General features: G+C 33.2%; 1 protein-coding gene across 2 annotated transcripts in view; it reads left to right on the forward strand.

Moving 5' to 3' along the window:
* The window catches only part of LOC126880527 (N-acetylgalactosaminyltransferase 7), a 45,086-nt gene that overhangs the window by 9,616 nt on the left and 13,256 nt on the right, over nt 1-22,214 (forward strand). For both annotated transcript variants that reach the window (XM_050644442.1, XM_050644441.1), the window contains exons 3-6: nt 6,202-6,516; nt 9,534-9,767; nt 10,145-10,307; nt 16,065-16,307. In XM_050644442.1, the coding sequence (XP_050500399.1) occupies nt 6,202-6,516; nt 9,534-9,767; nt 10,145-10,307; nt 16,065-16,307 (955 nt within the window). The remainder of the gene's footprint in view (nt 1-6,201; nt 6,517-9,533; nt 9,768-10,144; nt 10,308-16,064; nt 16,308-22,214) is intronic.

Raw genomic sequence — 22,214 nt, forward strand, 5'->3', positions numbered from 1 at the left:
TACAAAACGACGTAAAAATTGCGGCGTGTTCACGACGACGACCGGTCGTCGGGAGTTTGTCGTCAAGATCAGGTTGTTTGCGCTTATTTAGGACGTATTAGGTATACCAATAGGTAAATTCGAGGTGTGCAAGGTAAAAATAGGTTATACCTACTAAAGGTCAGCAGGGGGTGTCCTTGTCCAAATCAGTTAAAATGTAGTGCAATTTAGGTCGCGAGTCAAATCCGCCATTAATGAAAGATCGCCATGGTTCAGCCATTTTTTGAAACATAATGTGTGGCAATTTTTTTGCTAGATTTTAATGAGTATTTGATTTTAATTAACGAATTTTGTTTATATATAAATCGAGGATAATTTTGTATGGGTCTAGACATAATAATATGTTTTTTTTTTTAATTACGATGGTTATTTCTATTTTTACCGTTTTGTTCGATTTAACTGTAAATTTCTGAGGCGCTTTGAGTTTTTAGCAATTTTTATACCTAGTTTAACAGTACACTTCCTTGCGTTTGTAAATTTTCGACCGCATTATGCAATGAGGCAGATGATTAATAAAATAATTATACAAGTCACTTAGATTATATTCTGAATAGAGTAGGAACCTACTTAAATAAGTATCAACAGGCCGTCATGCATCTTAGTTTCTGATTATTTAATATCCTCCAAGATTATTAACCTATTTGGTAAAAATGAAGTGTGTCGGCCGTACTTCTGTGGTAGAGAATTTTATACTATTACTTTACAAGACCAAAGTCCTAAAAACTAACGTAATTTGACGATAAAATATCTCGAGCTGAGAAGTCGAGAGGGGGACGTCGAGGCAACCCGTATTTCTATTCCCCACTTAGGTGCAAATAGCGGTTTTCTGACCGTCGTCGCAACGTCGCGTATTAACGTTGGGGCATTTAATCCAACGTTAAGACGTCGTAATGTTACGTCCAATTGCTTCTTGGGTAGTTGCCACGATATTATGCAATAGTTTCATTTATTTTTCCGCCATCACTGCAATAGGGAACTTGGACATTTTTTTTATTGCATAATAATGTTCAGTTTTGTATAAAAATGAGATTTCCAAAATTTCACGCTTCAAAAACTCGTAATAACTTAGAAGTACAAATTTAAAGTCTTCTGTATTTTAAAATAGTTCAAACGACCCGTGACGTCACATAGTTTAACTATATGGTTCCCTTTATGGTTATATTTAGGTATATTCTTCTTCTTCTTTAGTTTATTGGCCTCCACCTACTTGGGTATTTGGCCAGCTCGTCGTCGCGGAATAAAGGAAAAATATTTATTTTCTAATGACATTTATCGTATGTCATTGTAATAATATATACCAGTTTGTTGAGATTGGAGTTTGATATAGTTATTGAAGGAAAAGAAAGAAGGTTTACTATGGAAAATAAAAGCATTTTGTAAAAGTACAAATTTTCTATGAATAGTAAAATAAACGATCAAAAACACTTGTAACGTCACATAACTGTATTTTCTACTGATGTCTATAATGTCTAATTTAAAATTCTGTTTACTTTGTTGGAAGAATGTAAACATATAAACGGATGACGTCACGACGCGTTTTGGCCTGGCTGGAATAATTTGAATTTTTAATCGTCCTTAGGGGCCAAACGAAAGACAAACAAAACTTTTTTAGCTTTGATACATGTTTTAAATTATGCTCTGTTGTGATTTATATGCTTCTTTTCATGAGCATTTTTCAGTGCGTCACAAATGATAAAAAAAAGGTAAGTCCGTGATAATATACATTTTAGTGACATGACATTTTAGTTAAATCTGACAGTTGTCACAGTTTATTTGCAATTTGGCATAAAATCAAATCAATTGTGTTTATTGCATTTATAAAATGGTATTTTCTTTTATTTGTATAGTCTTATAAATTGTACAGATTATATTCGTAGATGTATTATATAATTCGGAAATAATGTTTTTTTTTGGTTATAGCGCCATCTATTGACAACTAGAATAAATATTATAAATATCACCGACGAAATGTAATCACCGACGTGCGTTTTTTTCTGTCACATGCAATTTAATGCGTTAGAAAGAAATCGAAAAACTGTGACGCACTGAAATATCCTCATGAGAAAAAGCATAACATTTTTTTCGAATTTAAAATTGTATGCAAGTTCCCTATTCAAATTTTATAGAAACCAAGCCATTTTATTGTTTGATTATTAATGATCGACTTTAATTTGATCTCGTTTTTAATTCAATAAGCAAGGGTGTGAAGACGAAGGTTTTCAATAAATTTTCGTTTGTCTGAACATTTCGTTGTTAGGGCTCGTAGAATCTGCTTATTTTCTCAGTCTTTTTTGTAGTCTTTAGAATTTATTATATCAAAATCTTTGCCTTCCTAATTAGGATACCTAAAACTTTTTTCCCGTTTGTATATTATATGACTTATTTAGTTTATTTTTGCTTTTACATTACTTATCTAAATTTATGTATGTAAGTAATTTTGTTTCACAAAAACTTTTAACTTCATATGCATGATAAATTAGTTATGGAGGTATGCTGGTATTCATTTGTCAATTGTTTGCAATTTTTAATTTGCATATTATGACATTTTATCTATGGTATTTATTATAAATAAATATTGTTATGTTTTATTGGACAATTTGTTTTTAATTTTTATGTAGAACAAGGGTTTAGTTTGTTTTTACTTCTTCAAAAAATTCTCATTTCGTTCGTTCTAAAATAATAACCATAACCTTATCTATAAATTAATTTCTATTAATATCTATAAGCAATAATATTTAATTAGTTTAAAATAAAACTTCTATTATTAGAAAATTTTGTGTCCCTTTGTTTTTTTGCTTTTATGGGTTAAGCAATTGTTATAATATATTGGGAAATAATAATTAAATGCCACCTATTATGTTTACTTATGATTATAAACTAAATTTTATTTATCTAGGAGATTAGGTGTATATTGAGGATTAAAGAAATACTTGATAAAACATTTTAAGATACAGCCATATATTTTATATATAGGGTGTCCCAAAAGTAGTGGAACGGTCGAATATTTCGCGAACTAAACATCGGATCTAAGAACTGAAAAATACGTTTTTAATCATTTTCAAAAATCTATCCAATGACACCAAACACCAACCCCCACTACACCCCCTGGAGGTGGGGTGGGGGGTAACTTTAAAATCTCAAATGGAAACCACTAGTTTTTCTTGCAGATTTGGATTCGTTATGTAAAAGTAAGCAACTTTTATTCAAGACATTTTTTCGAACTGTGGATAGATGGCGCTATAATTGGGAAAAACGATTTATCCTGATACCATAGGTAAATTATAGAAACGGTCTAATATCTCAAAAAATACACTTCCAAATGAGAAACCAAAAAATATGTTTTTAATATTTTTCGAAAACCTATCGATAAACACCAAAAATGACCCTCCAACCCACCCCCCGGAGACGGGGTGGGGGGTAAATTTAAAATCTTAAGTAGCAACCCCCACTTTTTATTGTAGACTCGAATTCGTCTTGAAAAATTAAGCTACACTTATTCGAAACATTTTTTAAAATTGCTGATAGATGGCGCTAATAAGTCGTATTTTTCCAATTAAAGCGCCATCTATCAACAATTCTAAAAAATGTTTCGAATAAATGTTGCTTAATTTTTCATGACGAATCCGAATCTGTAATAAAAAGTGGGGGTTGCTATTTAAGATTTTAAAGTTACCCCCCACCCCACCTCCAAGGGGTGGGTTGGAGGGTCATGTTTAGTGTTATTCGATAGGTTTTCGAAAAGTATTAAAAACCTTTTTTTTTGGTTTCTCATTTGGAGGTGTATTTCTCGAGATATTAGACCGTTTCTATAATTTACCTATAGTATCAGGATAAATCGTTTTTCTCAATTATAGCGCCATCTATCCACAGTTCGAAAAAATGTCTTGAATAAAACTTGCTTACTTTTACGTAACGAATCCAAATCTGCAAGAAAAACTAGGGGTTTCCATTTGAGATTTTAAATTTACCCTCCACCCCACCTCCAGGGGGTGTAGTGGGGGTTGGTGTTTGGTGTCATTGGATAGATTTTTGAAAATGATTGAACACGTATTTTTCAGTTTTTTGATCCGATGTTTAGTTTGCGAAATATTCGACCGTTCCACTACTTTTGGGACACCCTGTATATTGTGCCTAGACACATGACAGATTCGGATTCAGCATTAAGTTATGAAGGAAAAGGCATATTAATTGTAAAATATAATAGCTAAACCAAGTTGTATAATTGATTTATACTTTGGATAGCTCTATATTCGACAACTTCAATCCATGAACTTTGAGTAAAAGTTAATACTATCAACAATCTTTTCTAAAGTTAAAGAATTTTCTAACTGTCAATAACAGCCATTTGTGAAGAAAAACTGAATTACATAGCATTTGAAAATAAAAACAAAACAAGTTAGAATATCTGGGTCATACACTGGAGATAAGTGTGTGACACAGCATTACGGTACCTCTCATGTATCATAATGTTGTCTATCTGGTTCCTAACTACTTTCTCCGATATATCTGCGGGCGATAGCTATTATACAGAAGTCTGTTTGATACCTTGAAACATCTGTTTGTACTAATCAAGCGCTGCTCTTGGCAAAATTGGAATAGACGGTTCCCTCTCTCGTTGCGATTTCCGAGACCATAGTTTCCTACTCACTTTCCTCTTTGGCCCTTTGCAGTCTTTGCATTGAGATCACCTAGAAATATCGTGACTTCTCTAGTTTTCGCTATTTTCAGTGCCTCTTCGATATCCCTGGTAAATACATCCAGTTCTTTGTTGGCCTTAGGAGCATACATCTGTATCAAGTTTAGTTTGGCGTGAGATATCACCAACTTTAATACCATTACTTTTTCTGAGATGGGGAAAAAGACTAATTGCTCTATTAGATATTTTATTAACCATTATTGTCACGCCGTGTCTATGTTGGTTGTCCTCGCTACCGGAGTACCGGAATAATATATTGTGACTTCGTCTGTTGAGAAACAACCTGAGTTGGGCCACCTGCTTCACTGATACCCAATACATCAATATTCAACTTTCAACCTGTTCATCTCTTGAATAATATTGTGTATTTTACGAAACTTAAACATGCTCTGAACATTGCAGGTTCCAATTCTAGTGTTGGACAGTCTTATCCTCTTGCCTTCGTTCTTCTGACAAGGAATTAGCTGATTAACGACCTAAGAGGTCTTGTCTTTTCCTGCCCTGCTGGATCTTGGCTTCTGGTGATCGTGATCAGTAACGCCGTTGTTAATACCATGATGGTTGTACTAGGGATATCCATAGGGATCTTTAATGTTGTAGTTTCTCCTTGCTTTCTACATCCTTATGCCATTGACAATGATTTTGGTTTATCCACCTTCGGAGCCAATTTCTCAAATCCCAGACAAAAGGGTGCCCTATAACTTTCCAACTCCTCCACCGAGTTGATGCCGAGTGTAGAAGATATGTATATGTTATAGTCAAAGCCCGAATTTCAGGCACTCCTAGGTTTGACTAGGCAATCCTCAGGTCTGACTGACGGTCTTAGTCAAAGCCCGAAATAAATTACAGTTTCGGCCGTTGACTAGTCAAACCTAGGAGAGACTAAGTTGGTCAGGCGAAGGTCGAAATTTAATTTCATGAAACCAGCAAATCATCTTGAATTGTTACTCTCTCTCTCTCTCTCTGTCTATGATATTTTCCACATTATCGTGTAGCACCACTTCTCGAATGCCTCAATGTTTTTGATGTTTATCTTTTTCAGTGTCCAAGCTTCCATGCCGTACGGCAGAACGAAGAAAACAGCACCTTATCATTCTCGTTCTTGAGTTTAGATTTATGTCCCGGCTGCATAGGAACCTTTTCATTTTGATAAATGATTGTCTCGCTATTTCTATTTCTATTCGCCTCATAATTTCTCCTTTCTGGTCATTAGTATCAGTGAACCAAACCCCTAAATATTTGTAGGACGTAACTCTTTCAACTTGCTTATTATTTATGGTTAAATTCATATTGGTGTATAGTGTATAGCTTCTTTGTTACAATCATAAATTTAGTCTTTTTGATGTTCAGTTTTAGACCATACTTGTTGGTATGAGTGTTTATGTTTTCCAGCAAATACTGTAAATTTGTTAGGTTATATCGTGTAAAAAATGTATTAATATTTATGATTCTCCTCTTTTTGTTAGATGCTCACTGTGAAGTAAACACAAACTGGTTGCCCCCACTTCTCGCCCCTATACTTAGAGACCACAGAACGATGACAGTGCCCGTTATAGACGGCATCGACCACAAGACCTTCGAATACCGTCCAGTATACGGAGAAGATCGACATTTTAGGGGCATATTCGAATGGGGAATGTTGTACAAAGAAAACGAAGTGCCTCATAGGGAATTGAAGACGAGAAAGCACAACAGCGAACCGTACAAGAGTCCTACTCATGCTGGAGGATTATTCGCTATTAATAGAGAGTACTTTTTGGAATTGGGAGCTTACGATTCAGGTAGGTCTTCAAGATTTTTTTTTAAGTCAACAGAAATATCTGGAACCACGAATGTCAAATCAATCGAAATTTGGTTACGCGACGTTGTCAGATCAATCGTGTTTCAAAGGTTTTTCGGTTTTTTATTTGTTACCTTTCACGGATTGTGCACTTAGGCCAGCATAATATGAAGCATTTTGGCTCGCAATTTTTAGTCCAGCATGTATTTACTTGAAATTTTCACAGAAGGTAGGGAATAGTCCAAGGATCATTTTCTATATCATGCCGCTGTACGCTAAAACCTTGGGGGTGGTTGCCACCCCATCTCGGGGGGTGGGAATTTTTTATTACATTTTAGCCGATGTAAAAATTTAACATTTAATCGATGTAAAAATTAATTGTAAGAAAAAAATGTTTTTTACATTTTCTTCGCAAAACTAATATTTTTCGAGTTATTTGCGGTTGAAAGTAACAGTTTTTCGATGAAAAAATCCACCTTTTTTGGGGGCTTTTTGAGAATAACTCGAAAAACATGGATTTAATCAGAAAAAACTGTAGATACCAAAATTGATACCAAAAACAACTCAAATTATTTTTCTATAATATTTTTACGACTAATGCGAACCGAGATACGGCATGTTAAAGGTTAACTTTTTTCGTCAAATGCGTAATTTGAAATAGTCAAAGCCAAATAACGGGAAAGCTTTGCATTTTTCGAGGAAAACTTAGACAATCTTTTTTCAAGCATACAATTAGACCTTTCAAAAAATAATAATAAAAAGTTAATCACAAAAATTGAGCGACTTATGATAAAAAAAAAGGTCGGTACCTACTTTTCTCTACGAAAAAATCAGTGAAAACATCCCCCTAACTACCCTTCTAATTATAAATTGTCTAATTCCTTTTATATTTGCATTATAAATACACCCAAGAAGTTTGACCTATTTAAAAGGCCTAATTTTTGTACAAATCGATGCTGGACGAAAAAATTGCGAGGTTTTGCCATTTTTTTCAGTTTTATTTCCTCGACTAACTTGGTGTCTTATTTTTCACGACACTTGTAATATTCATGTTTATAAAAAAAGAATGTGTGTGCACTTTATACGCACGTAAGAAGTTATACTTCTATTATATAATTTCAACGAAATAAATATACTTAACTGTTTATATTTGCATTTTATTTAAATATTAAACTAACTTTCTTACCTACCACTTTCAAAATTTTTTTATTAAAACTACCAAAAATTAAAAAAAAACGTGAATCGTCCGGGATTTTAACCCGCGACCTGTCGATCTCTAGTCCAATGCTCTACCTCTTATCTGTTTCCTCTCCAGAGTTCGGAGCCGTTTTTTAATTCTGAACAATTCATTGCAACTAAGTACATACTGTCTGTGTGCGCATGCGCGCAGATTTATGAAACATTTTACTCTCAATCGCGCCTAAAGAAGTATAACTTCAAAAATATTAAATGTATTCTAAACGAACAACTATTCGACGATTTTATTTGGCAATGTCGTAAAACAACTGATTTCGCGCACAATGCATTTTAAATGGATGTTTACTCTTTGCACCAACAAGTTCAACTGAAGTCTTCTCTCCTTCATTTGATACATGAGTGACCTTCGTGGTTTCTGTACAATTGCATATACACTCCTCCAAGAAATTAACGTACCCTCTTAATATTGGAACATTTTTGATGTCTCGAATTTCCTAAACCTGTTGTCCGATTTGAGTGATTTTTTAATATGTTATAGCCTTATTCTTCAAGAATATCGCTGTAATAATTGTTGATGCTAGACATGTAAATATAAATAATGTCAATATTGAGGTTGTTGACGAATATATATACCTTGGTCAAATAATCCAAGCTAATAAAGAGAACCAAACAATTGAAGTACAGAGAAGAATCCGATTGGCGTGGGCAGCATTTGGAAAGTTAAGATGGATACTAAAAAGCACAAAGATACAACAGTACCTAAAAACCCGTGTATTTGACCAGTGCATCCTCCCTGTTCTGACGTATGGCTCAGAAACGTGGACATTAACAAAGGCCAACATAAACAAAATTGAAATAACAACTAATTGAAATTGAAGAAAAATGGAAAGATCCATGTTGGGAATAAAACTACAAGACAGAAAATCAAACAAATGGATAATAGAGAAAACAAAAGTAAAAAATGTAACTGAACATATAACAGGGTTAAAATGGAGATTTGCGGTCCACAATGCGAGACAGGAAGATAAAAGATGGAATGCTGAAATACAAAACTGGAGACCGTGGACAGGAAGAAGAGGAAGACCTCAGATGCGATGGAAGGACGATATTGTAAAAGCTGCAGGAACTAACTGGAAAAACGCAGCCAAGGACAGACGGAAATGGAAAGATTTGGGGAAGGCCTATGTCCAAAGTTGGATGGAAATGGGCTAAAAGAAGAAGAAGACATGTAAATGCCATTGCATACCGGGTGTAACAATTACACTGTCTTTTTTCTCAAAGTTATCCTTAAAGTTATCCAAAGACTTAATTGAAACTTTAAATAATAAATCTACTAATTTTCCACTTTTTGACTATCAACAATTTGTCATTTATCAAATTGTTAATTTCTCATAACCTCCTTTAGGCTTGTTTATTAAACTAAGCAAAAAATAAGGATAATAATATATTGATGAAAGACATGGCTAGTTATTAAAGTACCTAACTTTTTTATTATCCACCACAGGCGAATGAATCAAAAAACAAAATGTTAAGAAAACCTGAGGCTATAGTTGGGTTTTAATTTCAGTATTTTATAAATGCTAGAATAATTCACAGGGTGTTGCGAACTTTGAGAAAAAAACACAGTTTGATTGGTCGATTTTCTTGAATAATAGGGCTATAGCACACTAAAAAATCACTTAAATCGGACAACAGGTTTAGGAAATTCGAGACATCAAAAATTTCCAATTTTTAAGGTGGTGCGTTAATTTTTTGGAGAAGTGTAGGCAGGTAATATAACAAACAGAAAAATGAATACTTAGTGATTATTTCTTCTTATAGGTTTGTTGGTTTGGGGTGGGGAAAACTTTGAGTTAAGTTTTAAGATTTGGCAGTGCGGAGGTAGCATAGAATGGGTTCCATGTTCCAGAGTAGGTCACGTTTATCGAAGTTTTATGCCTTATAATTTCGGAAAATTGGCACAGAAAAAGAAGGGGCCTCTAATAACAATCAATTACAAGAGAGTGATAGAGACTTGGTTTGATTCTGACTATAAAGAATATTTCTATACAAGAGGTAAGATCGTTTCTTCATATGTTGTTTTTATAATCGAAAATTAATTTATTGATATCTTACGATGTCAGTCAGTTTTTTACTTATCTACAGAAGTTGTTCTACCAATTGCTTATCTTTTTTAAAAGTACCATTTCGGGCTCAATCATAGAACGTTTTCAAAATTAATATTCTATATCAGTGCTGCTACTAGGTATACTTGTTTAAAGCCACTAAATAGATGGGTGAAAACCCATTAAATTGTTATTAGATTATGATTATAACTATTACCAGCACTGAATATGAAACATTCATTCCGAAAACGTCTGTCATTTAATTCGAAAGGGTGATTTTCTTTTTCGTATTTGAATGTAACACTTAAATATATCTTTTTTAAATAGAGCCAATGGCAAAATATTTGGATATGGGAAACATAGATGACCAATTGGCACTAAAAAATCGTTTGGGCTGTCACAGCTTCCAGTGGTATATGGAAAATGTGGCCTATGATGTGCTGGATAAATATCCAGTACCACCGCCTAATGTACACTTTGGAGAGTTAAGGTAACGCTTTTTTGTTATCTATTGAGCTATTTGAATACCAATAAAGTATGGAAAGCCTTATGATTGAAGTAAAAACTTACAATGTAAAATGGTATATAATTTTTTATTACATTTTTTTTTAATATTCGCTCTTAACATACCCTTAAATATCCCCTTAGTTATCCTCATCAATTCGTTTCCAACTCGCAAATAGCTTAATATCCGTATTTATCTGCCATAATTTGTTAAATCGTAATAATTAGAACAAAAATTTGATACAAGCTTAAATAACTGCCAAAATGTATTGACCCCCAACTGCACTAGCGCTGTCAAGCTGGAGCAACGGCGTACATAGTTGCCATTTGGCAGATAATCTGGATAGCTCAACGTAGATGGCGCTAGTCTAGTCGGAGGTCACGTCAACTGTCCAAATCTGTCTATTTCTAAAGTAAATATTGCATTTGTCTCGCTGTGTGGATTTAATTTGAGAAAATCAGATGCATCTGTGTTGTGTTGTGCCTTTCTGCTCATCGAGAATATCAGATGAGACACAGGTCTTTATGAGACTTTATGAGACACAGGTCTCATAAAGGCAATTTGATAAATATCCAACAGAACAGTCCACAATATCATGTCGAAAATTATTATGTTGATCATATGCACCCAACCTGTTCTTTATTTTTCAGTAGTTCTCGCATTTCTTCTCCTCAATTCGTTTTCAACTCACAACAGCTTAATATCCGTATTTAACTGACATAATTCGTTAAATCGCAATAATTACAACAACACTATGAAACGAGCTGAAAGAACTGTCAAAATGTATTGACCCCCAGCTGCACTAGCGCCGGCAAGCTAGATTAACGGCGTACATAGTTGATATTTAAGGAAAAAGGGTGGAATTTTGACCGTTAAAAAAATTAAGCGTGTGGCAAAAACTTTCGTATATGCATCAGTCAGTACATGGCAGATAATGGGGTCAAAAGACCTTTGAATTGCATAAAAAAGTATTAGAATTAATTTACATTAACACTAAGTCGTTGTTGAAAGATAACATATTGTTAGGGGGATATACAGATTCCGCTCGAAAAACAAGTAGCAATCTGGTGAGAGGTGACGGCCAACTGATCAATTCAGTAAATGATAGTTACTTGTTAGTAATAAAACACAACTTCAAGATAGCTAAAGCTATCAAGATAGCAAGCTAAAAAAGCTTCAAGATAGCCGATAGGTAGTTTCAAACGACAAACGTCGTGTAGCCGACGACAAACAGTGCGCGAAGAAATCAACACCGGCCTCAGTGTAGCAGAAAACCAAATCAGCAGAACAGACAACATAGATGAAAAACTGAAGTATATAAACACTATAATAAGAACTACGGGAAAGAAACACCTAACCAACTCTCCAAAGAAACATAAGGTGTGGATGACACCAGACATACTAGAACTAATGGATGTAAGACGCAAATTGAAGAATAATTCAGAAAAATACAGAGAGGTTGATAAGAACATAAAGCAAATAATAAAGAAGGCCAAAGAATCATGGATTAAAGAACAATGTGTAGAAATGGAAGACTATGAAAGAAAGTATGACACATTTAATATACATAAAAAAGTAAAAGAACTTACAGGGAACCCAAAGAAGACATCAAATAAGTTTGCTTAAGGACAAAGACGGAAATATTATTATAGACTTAACAGAAAAAATTAATAGATGGAGTGAATACATAAGAGAATTGTTTGAGGACAACAGAAATAACATTGACAAGGTAAATGGTGAAACGGGGCCTGAAATCCTAAAATGTGAAGTAGAAATGGCACTTAAAAATTCCAAAACTGGAAAGGCAAATGGACCCGATGAGGTTCCTACTGAATTACTAAAGCTCTTGAATGATGAATCAATAGGTATAATATTGCACTTATTTAACACAGTATACAATACTGGTATTATACCTCAAGAGTGGCTGCTGTCCACATTCGTTACACTGCCAAAGAAATCAAATGCAAAAGAATGTTCAGAACATCGAACAATATCTTTAATGAGCCATCTACTAAAGATATTTCTAAAAATCATCCACAACCGAGTTTATCAAAATTTGGAGTCAGATATTAGTAATACACAGATGGGGTTCAGAAAAGGACTAGGTACTCGAGAAGCTCTCTTCGGTTTGAATGTTCTTACACAAAGATGCCTAGACGTTAATCAAGAAGTACATGCATGTTTTATCGATTTTGAAAAAGCGTTTGACAGAGTACGCCACGATAGGCTAAGAGACATTCTTGAAAGAAAATACATAGATAATAAAGATCTGCGAATAATTCTCAACTTATATTGGAATCAGAAAGCTAACATCAAAATAGAAAACGAGATATCAAAAGCAATAGAAATACGTAGAGGAGTAAGACAGGGATGCATTTTGTCACCACTGCTATTTAATGTATATAGTGAAAGCATCTGTCAGGAAGCCCTTTTGCAAGCAAATGAAGGAATCGTAATCAATGGAGAGGTTCTAGATAGTTGCAAGAACAGTAGAAGAATTACAACGATTACTTACAAACATAAATATTGCTTGCAACAATTATGGCATAAACATTAATATCAAAAAAACCAAGTATATGGTCTTCAGTAAAATCATGACACAACCAGCACATATTAGTATAAACGGCATTCAAATTGAAAAAGTATCAAGTTATAAATACTTGGGGACTTTAATAAACGAAACTGTAGACCAAACCAATGAAATAAAAAGACGTATCGAAATTGCCAGGGCCACCTTCATAAAGATGAGAAAATTCTTCTTGAACAGAGATATAAGCATCCCTCTACGATTAAGAATGCTAAGAGGATACGTATTTAACACGCCATTATAGGTGTAGAGGCTTGGACTCTCAAACAGAACAACATAAAAAATATTGAAAGTTTCGAGATGTGGTGCTATGGTCGAATGCTGAAGATAAGTTGGGTTGAAAGAATCACAAATCTTGGAAGTAATACGAAGGATAGGAAGAGACCCAGAAATTTTGTTAACGATAAAACGAAGAAAACTCGAGTATTTGGGTCACCTGATGAGAGGTCATAAATACGCATTACTTCAAAATATAATGCAAGGAAAAATAGAAGGAAAACGGAATCCAGGCCGTAGAAGAATGTCGTGGATGCGGAATTTGAGAGAGTGGTTTGGCTGCACCACTAATGAACTTTTTAGGTCAGCTGTAAACAAAGTCAGGGTAGCCTTGATGATTTCCAATCTCCGATAGGAGTGGCACAAGAAGAAGAAGAAGTTTCAAGTGAGTAAGCAAAAATGGATATGTCCACCTTAGGGAGTTATTTTAATTGAAATTTATGTTAAAGTTAAGTTATTGATTTAAATAGTAGTGAATTGAAAGTATGTTCATGTGTAATAAGTTAAAATGAAGGATAATACTTTAATTAATGCTATTATTGGAAAAGAACTGTTATGTAATTAGCAAGTTACAAAAAAGAAAGCAAACATTTTTAACTGTAGCAATGGCGTCATGTAGTTGACTAAAATATTAAGCGAAAAGGTTAAATTAAATTGTGATAATGAAAAATGATTGTTGCTTGCAGTTAAAGTCTTGATGTTATGAAAATTGTATAGAATTTGCTGGGCACACTGGCGAAGCGTCCATGTAACCACTGTTACTATTGGTAACAGTTAAAAATCTTGCAAAAAAATATTTTATTACGATGAATAATTCCATTTACCAATATTTTTACCAATAGAAATATATTATTATATTATGTGTTAATAGTACCTAATTCAGTAAATAGCCAACTACTCGTAGACACACGAAAATATTGGTGAGTTTATGTGACTCAGTTGGACTTTATTATACTCTGTTACCAGTCTCATTTGCGGTTACAATGCAATGGTTATATCCTCGCTGTGGCTCGCGACCGGCTAGTGTCTGAAAATTTTGAAAAACCAAATCCTTGGTTGTGTAGTTGCAAGAAAAATAGACTGTATTGTTGGCCATATCTTCTGATTTCTACAAAAAAATGGATGAACCAGGTTCACGATTTAAATAGTTTTCTTCTTCTTCAGGTGCCATCTCCGCTACGGAGGTTGGCAATCATCATAGCTATTTTAATTTTTGAGGCAGTAGCTCTAAATAGTTGTTTCGAGCTGCATCCAAACCACTCTCTCAGGTTCTTCAACCATGAAATTCGTCTTCTTCCGATGCTTCTTCTGCCATCTATCTTTCCCTGCATTATGAGTCGTAGGATGCCATACTTCTCGCCCCGCATCACATGTCCGAGATACTGTAGCTTCTTTTCTTTAATTGTAAGTTCAACTTCCTTTTCTTTACCTATTCTTCTCAGTACTTCATTGTTTGTAACTCTATCTACCCAGGAAACCCTCATAATTTTTCTATAGGTCCACATTTCAAAGGCGTTAAGTCGTCTCATTGTCTCTACATTTAACGTCCATGATTCCACTCCATAGTATAGAACACTGTAGACGTAACATTTTGTTAGGCGTACTTTAAGAGCTAATGTTAAATCTTTGCTACATAGGACCTTTTTCATTTTTATAAAATTAGAACGTGCTTTTTCGATTCTGACTTTTATTTCTGCAGTGTAGTCATTATTTTCTGTTATAAGTGTTCCTAGGTAAGTGTACTTTTTTACTCTTTCGATCTGCTGGCCCTCTACTATCAAGATTTCGTTAGTATTATGGTTGTTTTTACTAATTTTCATAAACTTCGTCTTTTTGATATTGAGAGAGAGTCCGTACTCCCTACTACACTTTACTATTTTACTCATGAGTCTTTGCAGGTCTTGTAAACTATCGGCTATTATTACTGTATCATCTGCATATCTGATGTTGTTAACTAAGACTCCATTTACTCTTATGCCGACTGTTTCATCTTCCAGAGTTTCTCGCATTACCTCTTCAGAATAAGCGTTAAATAATAGAGGTGATAGTATGCAGCCTTGCCTGACTCCTCTCTTTATTTCCATTTCTTCAGATGTTTCTTTTTCTTTTTCTTTAAATAGTTTTAGAGTTTTAAAAAGGAGACATGAAATTTCTCTGTTATCTACATGTAAGATGTATACCGAATTTGATTCAGTTTGGCAAAACAAGAATCGGAAGTTCTTTTAACCAAGCTTTTAAAGCAAATATTGGTATTTAATGCTATGTTATAATATTGCTATGCTAAACATAATGAGTTTGTTAAAAAAATAGATAGGTATATCCTTAGCACACCTATAATATATACCTTATCTTTTTTGGCCAAACAAGAATTAGTGTTTCGTGGTCATTTTGAGGGCGACGACTGTAACAGTCGAGGCAATTACAGGGAATTGTTAACATTAATTGCCAAAAAAGATCAAAAATGTTGCCAACATCTAGACTGTTTTATCGAGAATTTCAAGTGATATACAAAATGATATTATTGAAGCTATATATACATTCAGCCAGATCTTCATTTTTTTAAATAAGATTTTTTACATCTGGTTTTGGTAACACTTTAGAAAAAGTCACGCGTCGCCACTGGTTGAGCAGATTATAATAGAATTCAACAAAGTATTGGTGGTTGGCTATATGTATGAGGAGTTGAATAATTGGAGAAAGAGTTTTGAATTTTATGAACCATTTGGATATTTTTAAAATTTATATATCTACCATTTTACATTGGCAGTTTTTACTTCATTCGTAAGTTTTTTTAACTATGTTATACAGTCAACTATAGGGGTTTCTCTTTTAAATCTGTGTGAAAAAGGTTTAATTTCATTGGTTTTCCGTCATTTTAGATCTGTCGCAGCATCCAAATGTTTAGATACTTTAGGAAAAGCACCTCCGTCTCTGATGGCCGTTCAACATTGCCACGGTTACGGTAACAACCAGTTGATCAGACTGAACGCTAAAGGTCAACTTGGAGTCGGTGAGAGGTGCGTTGAGGCTGATGGCCAAGGAGTGAAATTGACAGTTTGTCGACTGGGAACTGTCGATGGACCGTGGATATACGACGAGAATACTCATACAATATATCATAGGTAAGTAAGGGCAATTTTTGTATTATTTCATAGCTTTTCTCATATAGCCCAGGAACAGAAGCTTTTCACCCCGCAATTTTTACAGAATGGATCGATTTGCTAGAAAATTTGAGAATAAGTAGTGGATAGTCCAAGGATCAAAATATATATTATGCCGAAAGGCGCTTTTACCATGGGGAGTCGTTGCCACCCCACCTCGTGGGTGGAAATTTTTTATTATATTTTGACCGCAAAAGTCGATAAAAACATTCATTTTAAGCAAAAAATGTTCTATACATTTTATTGATAAAATTAATAGTTTTCGATATATGTATTCGCTATCGAAAATGTTAGTCTTATATCGAAAAAATCAATGTTTTTTGATATTACATTTACGATTCACTCAATTTTTGCCGTAGAAAAATTTTTTTCAAACCAAGTTCTTGGGAATTAAATAACCTACAATTTCATATTTAAACATTTTTTCGTATCTTTGATGCTAATCTTTCTATTCTGAAGAAAATGGCATTTTTTACCAAACTACAAAAATTCACTATTCGCATTTAACTCCAGTTTTTTAAAAACTAATCATTTTAAGTCAGTCAAACTTCTGGAATCTATTAATAATATATAAATAAAGAAGAATAAATAAGGTCAATGACTAAAAACAACGCCAACTTACATTATTATGCTTCCAATTGAATTTCTCCTTTTTTTTTCAAAAAAAGATATTGATTTTTTAACCGTAACTTTTTTATTTTTGATTGTAGAAAGTTTGGTAAAAAAGAATTTTGTAGGTTTTTACAAGCCCTATAAGGCGATTAGTATCAAATCCTTTTAAAATCCCCAGTCTCAAAAAGAGATGACTTTGAAAGGGTTGGTAAAGGTGGTTTTCGCATGTTATTATAAATTTTAATTGTCAATAGCTCACTCAATTTGTGCCGTAGACAAAATTTTTGCAAACCACGTTTTTGGGAATTAAATAAGCTACAATTTTATATTGATTATTATTATTTTTTCGTATCTCTGATGCTAATCTTTCTATTCTGAAGAAAAGGCCATTTTTACCAAAATACAGAAATTCGCTATTCGCTTTTAACTCCATTTTTCTAAAAACTAATCATTCTAAGCCGATTAAACATCTAGAACCTATTAATAATACATAAATAAAGAAGATCAAACAAGATCAATGACTAATTTTAATCAGTGTGGTGAGTAGGGGGAAGTCTCCGATCACTTTTTTGCTGAAAAAAATAGGGATTGACATTCTTTTTATTATAAGTCACTTAATTTTTGAGCTAGAGACTATTTTTTTATTTCTGTTTTCCCATAGTTTTCCCTTCTTTTGACTTTGAAACTACAATATTTAGCATTTGACGAAGAAGAGCTTACATATAATTAAGTATAGCTCGATTACTATTGGTCTTATAGAAATTTAAAAAAACAGTTTTGTTTATTTTTTCAAAAGGTACATTTGTGTTAAATAATGTTGTTTTGATAAAACGAAAACTTTTTGAGTTATTAGAAGAAAACTGATTAAAACATTGATTTTTTCGATATAAAAATTAACTCATTCGATAGCGAATAAATCGAAAACTATTAATTTTATCAAAAAAATGTATAGAACGTTTTTTGCTTGGAAAGAACGTTTTTACCAACTGTAGCGGTCAAAATAAAATAAAAAATTTCCACCCTCGACATCGGGTGGCAACCACCCCCATGGTAAAAGCGCCTTTCGGCCTCATGGTTTTGATCCTTGGACTATCCACTGCTTATTCTCAAATTTTCAAGCAAATTGATCCAATCTGTAAAAGTTGCGAGGTTTTGTCCTATTTTAAGCTTCATTACTTGAACTAATAACCTGTAACTGTAAGTTTCTAGATTCAACGAAATCAAATACACCCACAGCCAACAATAATGAATATTATCGATAACTTTTCTATTGGGTCTTTATTAAAAATATTCCATAAATGCTATGTATATATATTTTTCTTGATTTTGTGATCTTGTGACTTCTTCCTTTTTAAAATCCATTTAGTTTTTTGTCCTTTGTGGTACTTGTTTGTTGTGTTTCGCTTTTCTTAGTGATTTTAAGACGCTATAAAATAAGTTCTGATTGTCTTTACTGTTTTCATTTTTTCTACCAAACTTTCTCCATTTATTTTTCTTTTACCACTTTGTTTGCTTTTTTGTACTTTTGTAGCTTTCAGTTGTTTATTATTTAAATATTTTTTCCATGCTACTTTCTTTTTTTTTTTTAATTTGTACAAACAATACAGACAAATGTAAAATGCAATTCTCATTAGAATCAATTATGGTTTAATTCCATATAAATACAATATTAGACGCTAAAGTGTTGATCGATTTATCAATCAACTTCGCTGTGTAATAGCTGACTTAGCATACAATTAAAATGACAATAGATGAAAATGCAATTTTGACATTTTCAGGATTTAAATTTGGCCAATAATGAACCATTTGGTACATCTCTGTGTAACAGCGAATGAAAAGTCTAGAAAATTCGTCAGGAAGGATTGGATAATAATGGAAACTTGTTAACCCACGTTGGGCGCCATTGTGTAAACCCATGTGTTACTATTCCAGAATCAAAAATGCAACGTCAATAGATTTCCATTGAAGTGGTTACCAGAGTGCAACATTAACTAATTTCGTATGCTAAATCGTGTACTAATATTGTTTACACTGCAACATGTTTCGATCTAGTTGAACATCATCGGGTAGTGAAACCGTATTAATAAACGATAGTTTAAGAAAATCTAGAAGAAATTGTATGAAATATTAAGGTGCAGTGGATAATATAGACTTATCCCTGTACATAAATAAATAAGTTAGAAAATTAGCAATAATAACAATACTAACGAAGTATTTATGATATGAGGCCGACAAATCGAAAGAGGTAAGAAGTACCTACACGTATCTGGGATAGGGCTTACAATACCGAACTAAAATCTGAATACCGGTATATTTGATATAGTCGGTTCGCTAATCTCAGACGCAACTGGCTAGATATTTTAGTCGATAATTTTTTTGTTTTTTGCCAATTTTTGCAAAAATTGGCAAAATTACTAACTACTTAGTGATTATTAACTATTTGGTAATTATTTTTTGCCAATTTTACTAAAATTGGCAAAATTACCGACTAAAATATCTAGAAAGTTGCGTCTGAGTTTAGCGAACAGACTATATTTAAAATTTCCAATACCGGGATACCGGTATTAAAACCGTTTTTATTAATTAAAAATTTACTAGGTGTATTTTTACTTACCTCAGTTGTTATATTGACTTGCTATATTAACAAATAATATATCTTCTTCTTCCTTCTTTTATGTAGGCTTTAAAGCCTGTTTCTTCTTCAATATTGGCCTCCTAAATTATTTAAGTTATCGCACCATCTTTTCCTGGTCTGCCAATACCTCTTGGTCCATTTGGTGACTTATCTAGTGCTATTCGTACTATCCTATCCTCTGCCATTCTACTAATGTGTTCGTTCCACTCCTGTTTCCGTTTTATCACCCATCCATTTATGTCTTCTACATTGCATGATCTTCTTATGTTTTCGCTTCTCTCCCTATCCAACAGACTTTTCCCTGATATTCGTCGGAGTATTTTCATCTCTGTTGTTTCTAGTAGTCGTCTCGTTTTAGATGTGTCAGGTCTTGTCTCCGCCGTGTATGCCAATAAAGGTCTAATTGCTGCTTTATAGATTCTTGCTTTTGTGTCTTGTCTTAAGTGTTTGTTCTTTCAGATTGTGTCATTAAGGGATCCCGCCCTTTACTTGATTTTGAGCTTTGTTGTCGTACCTACTTCCTCTTCAACATCTCCGTAACTGTTTATATATATTCCCAGATATCTAAACCTTGCTTCCTGCTTTATTATTTTCCCATCAATTTTGATTTTACATCGTAGTGGGTATTTAGATGTTGTCTTTTACATTTGGTTTTTTCTGCTGATATTATTATATTGTATTTCTTGGCTGTTGTATTGATTGTTGCTGTATTGTACAAATAATATATGAAATCCTGAAAGAAGCTGTTTAAAAATAAAACTTGATCCAAATTTTTGAGCGATAAACGATTTCTTTTTAGGTTTGTTAACTGCCCAGACTTTGAAAATACTCTTTCGGTAGGTACTGATATGGCAGGTATTGACAAATACCTTATTCGCTCCGAGCGTTAACAAAGTATCAAAGCAAAATCGACCGACCTGCTCATGGTGGAAGTTGAAAGTTTGTAAGGATGCTTTGTGTATGTTTAAATGGAACGTTTAAAAAAATGCCGTGTCACGCTAGTGATATTATGCATTAATATAAACAGAAAATAAAAACGCACTTAATCTGATATAAATTCTTCACTTCCCAATATTGATTTCAGTTTAATTATGTATACATAACCTCACTATCGCAGTTTATGTCAATAAATCTTTATTAACGAAAAAGAAAATATTTTTATTGCACTATAAATTACACTATAAATTAATAACTAATGAATTCTAAAAATTGTATTCGGTTATTATCACTACAAAATAAAATATTCAAGTTTAACAAAATAATCCCATAAGAGTCAATGTTAAAACGTCCCTACAAAATCTGACAGCGTGTCACGTGACTGTAAATACAGGGGAGACGCACAGTGCGAATTGCCAAATAATAAAGTTCAGGGAAAGTGGATTTGTATTTTTTCCAAAATTCCATCGGGTTATTTTTTCTTGCGAAATGTGGCATTGCAGATTTTAATACTTACAACGAAATTGTTTGTTTATCTTAAAAAAAATTCTTGTAATTAATTAATATTATTTTAAATTAGATTTAAATTGTGCATAAGTTCAATTTTTATCAACTAATGTAATACCAAAATACCGGTATTTTTACATAAATATCGGTTTTTAATACCGGACAAAAATCGTCCGGGATTCCGGTATTCGGGATCCCGGAATCCCGGTATTGTAAGCCCTAATTTGGGAACACCAATAACAGAAAATAACTACCGAAAATACCAAAATAAAAGTTAAAAAAAGTACGTACCGATTCAAATTTTTGGATCACGGTACAAAAATTGAAATATTAAAAATCGTGAAGAAAAAAAATGAGTTGAAAGGACAGGAGCAGAAAAAAATTGTAATAATGTATTCATAATTTAAAACAAAATAGAGGGCAGAAGAAGTGTGGAAAGAAGACGAGCGTCTTGGCTTAAAAAACCTGGAGAAAAAGCTGAAAACAACTCTTTAGCGTAGTTACTTCAAAAGTTAAAGTGGCCAAGCTGATTGACAATCTCTGTAACGGAGAGACAGAAAAAGAAAGCCGCTAAATGTCTCTATGAGGAAGAGGAGTTTATGACGTACTCTAATTACTGAGAAACCATCAGATAATGCAGGAAAATGATGTTAGGATTAGTGCTGGAAAATTCTCGAGAATGAAAAATCGGAGAATATTCTCGATATGGAGAATTTTCTGAGAATGAACCCCTTGACGCACTTAAGAATATTGTTGAAGATGAAAAATAGGGTTTTAAAAATTATGATCTTATATACAAAATTATGAGACGAAACCACAGTGTTCTTTGTATATAAAAAAATACAAAAACAACAGAAAACACAAAATTTCTTTAATAAAAAAATTAAATTTTCATTTTAACAGCTAATAATCGATTTGGTATGATAAAAGATGAGATCCCAGATTCAGAATCTATTTCTATCATTAGCTCATCTTAGTCATCTACAATCTGCATTTCAATGTACTGATGAGTTGCATGATTTTGTTTTTCACGAGTGGTCAGCTCAGTCATGGATTGGTCTACGTCTAACAATTTTTTAATTGTGAGCAATAAAAGTTACCTTACGAGCCGGTTCAGCAGTGAGCCGGTTTATTTTAGAGGAGTGGATAAAAAAACCATAGGTACTGAAACTTCTTTC

This window comes from Diabrotica virgifera, chromosome 2 (genome assembly GCF_917563875.1).
Source record: "Diabrotica virgifera virgifera chromosome 2, PGI_DIABVI_V3a".
NCBI classification, from domain to species: domain Eukaryota; kingdom Metazoa; phylum Arthropoda; class Insecta; order Coleoptera; family Chrysomelidae; genus Diabrotica; species Diabrotica virgifera.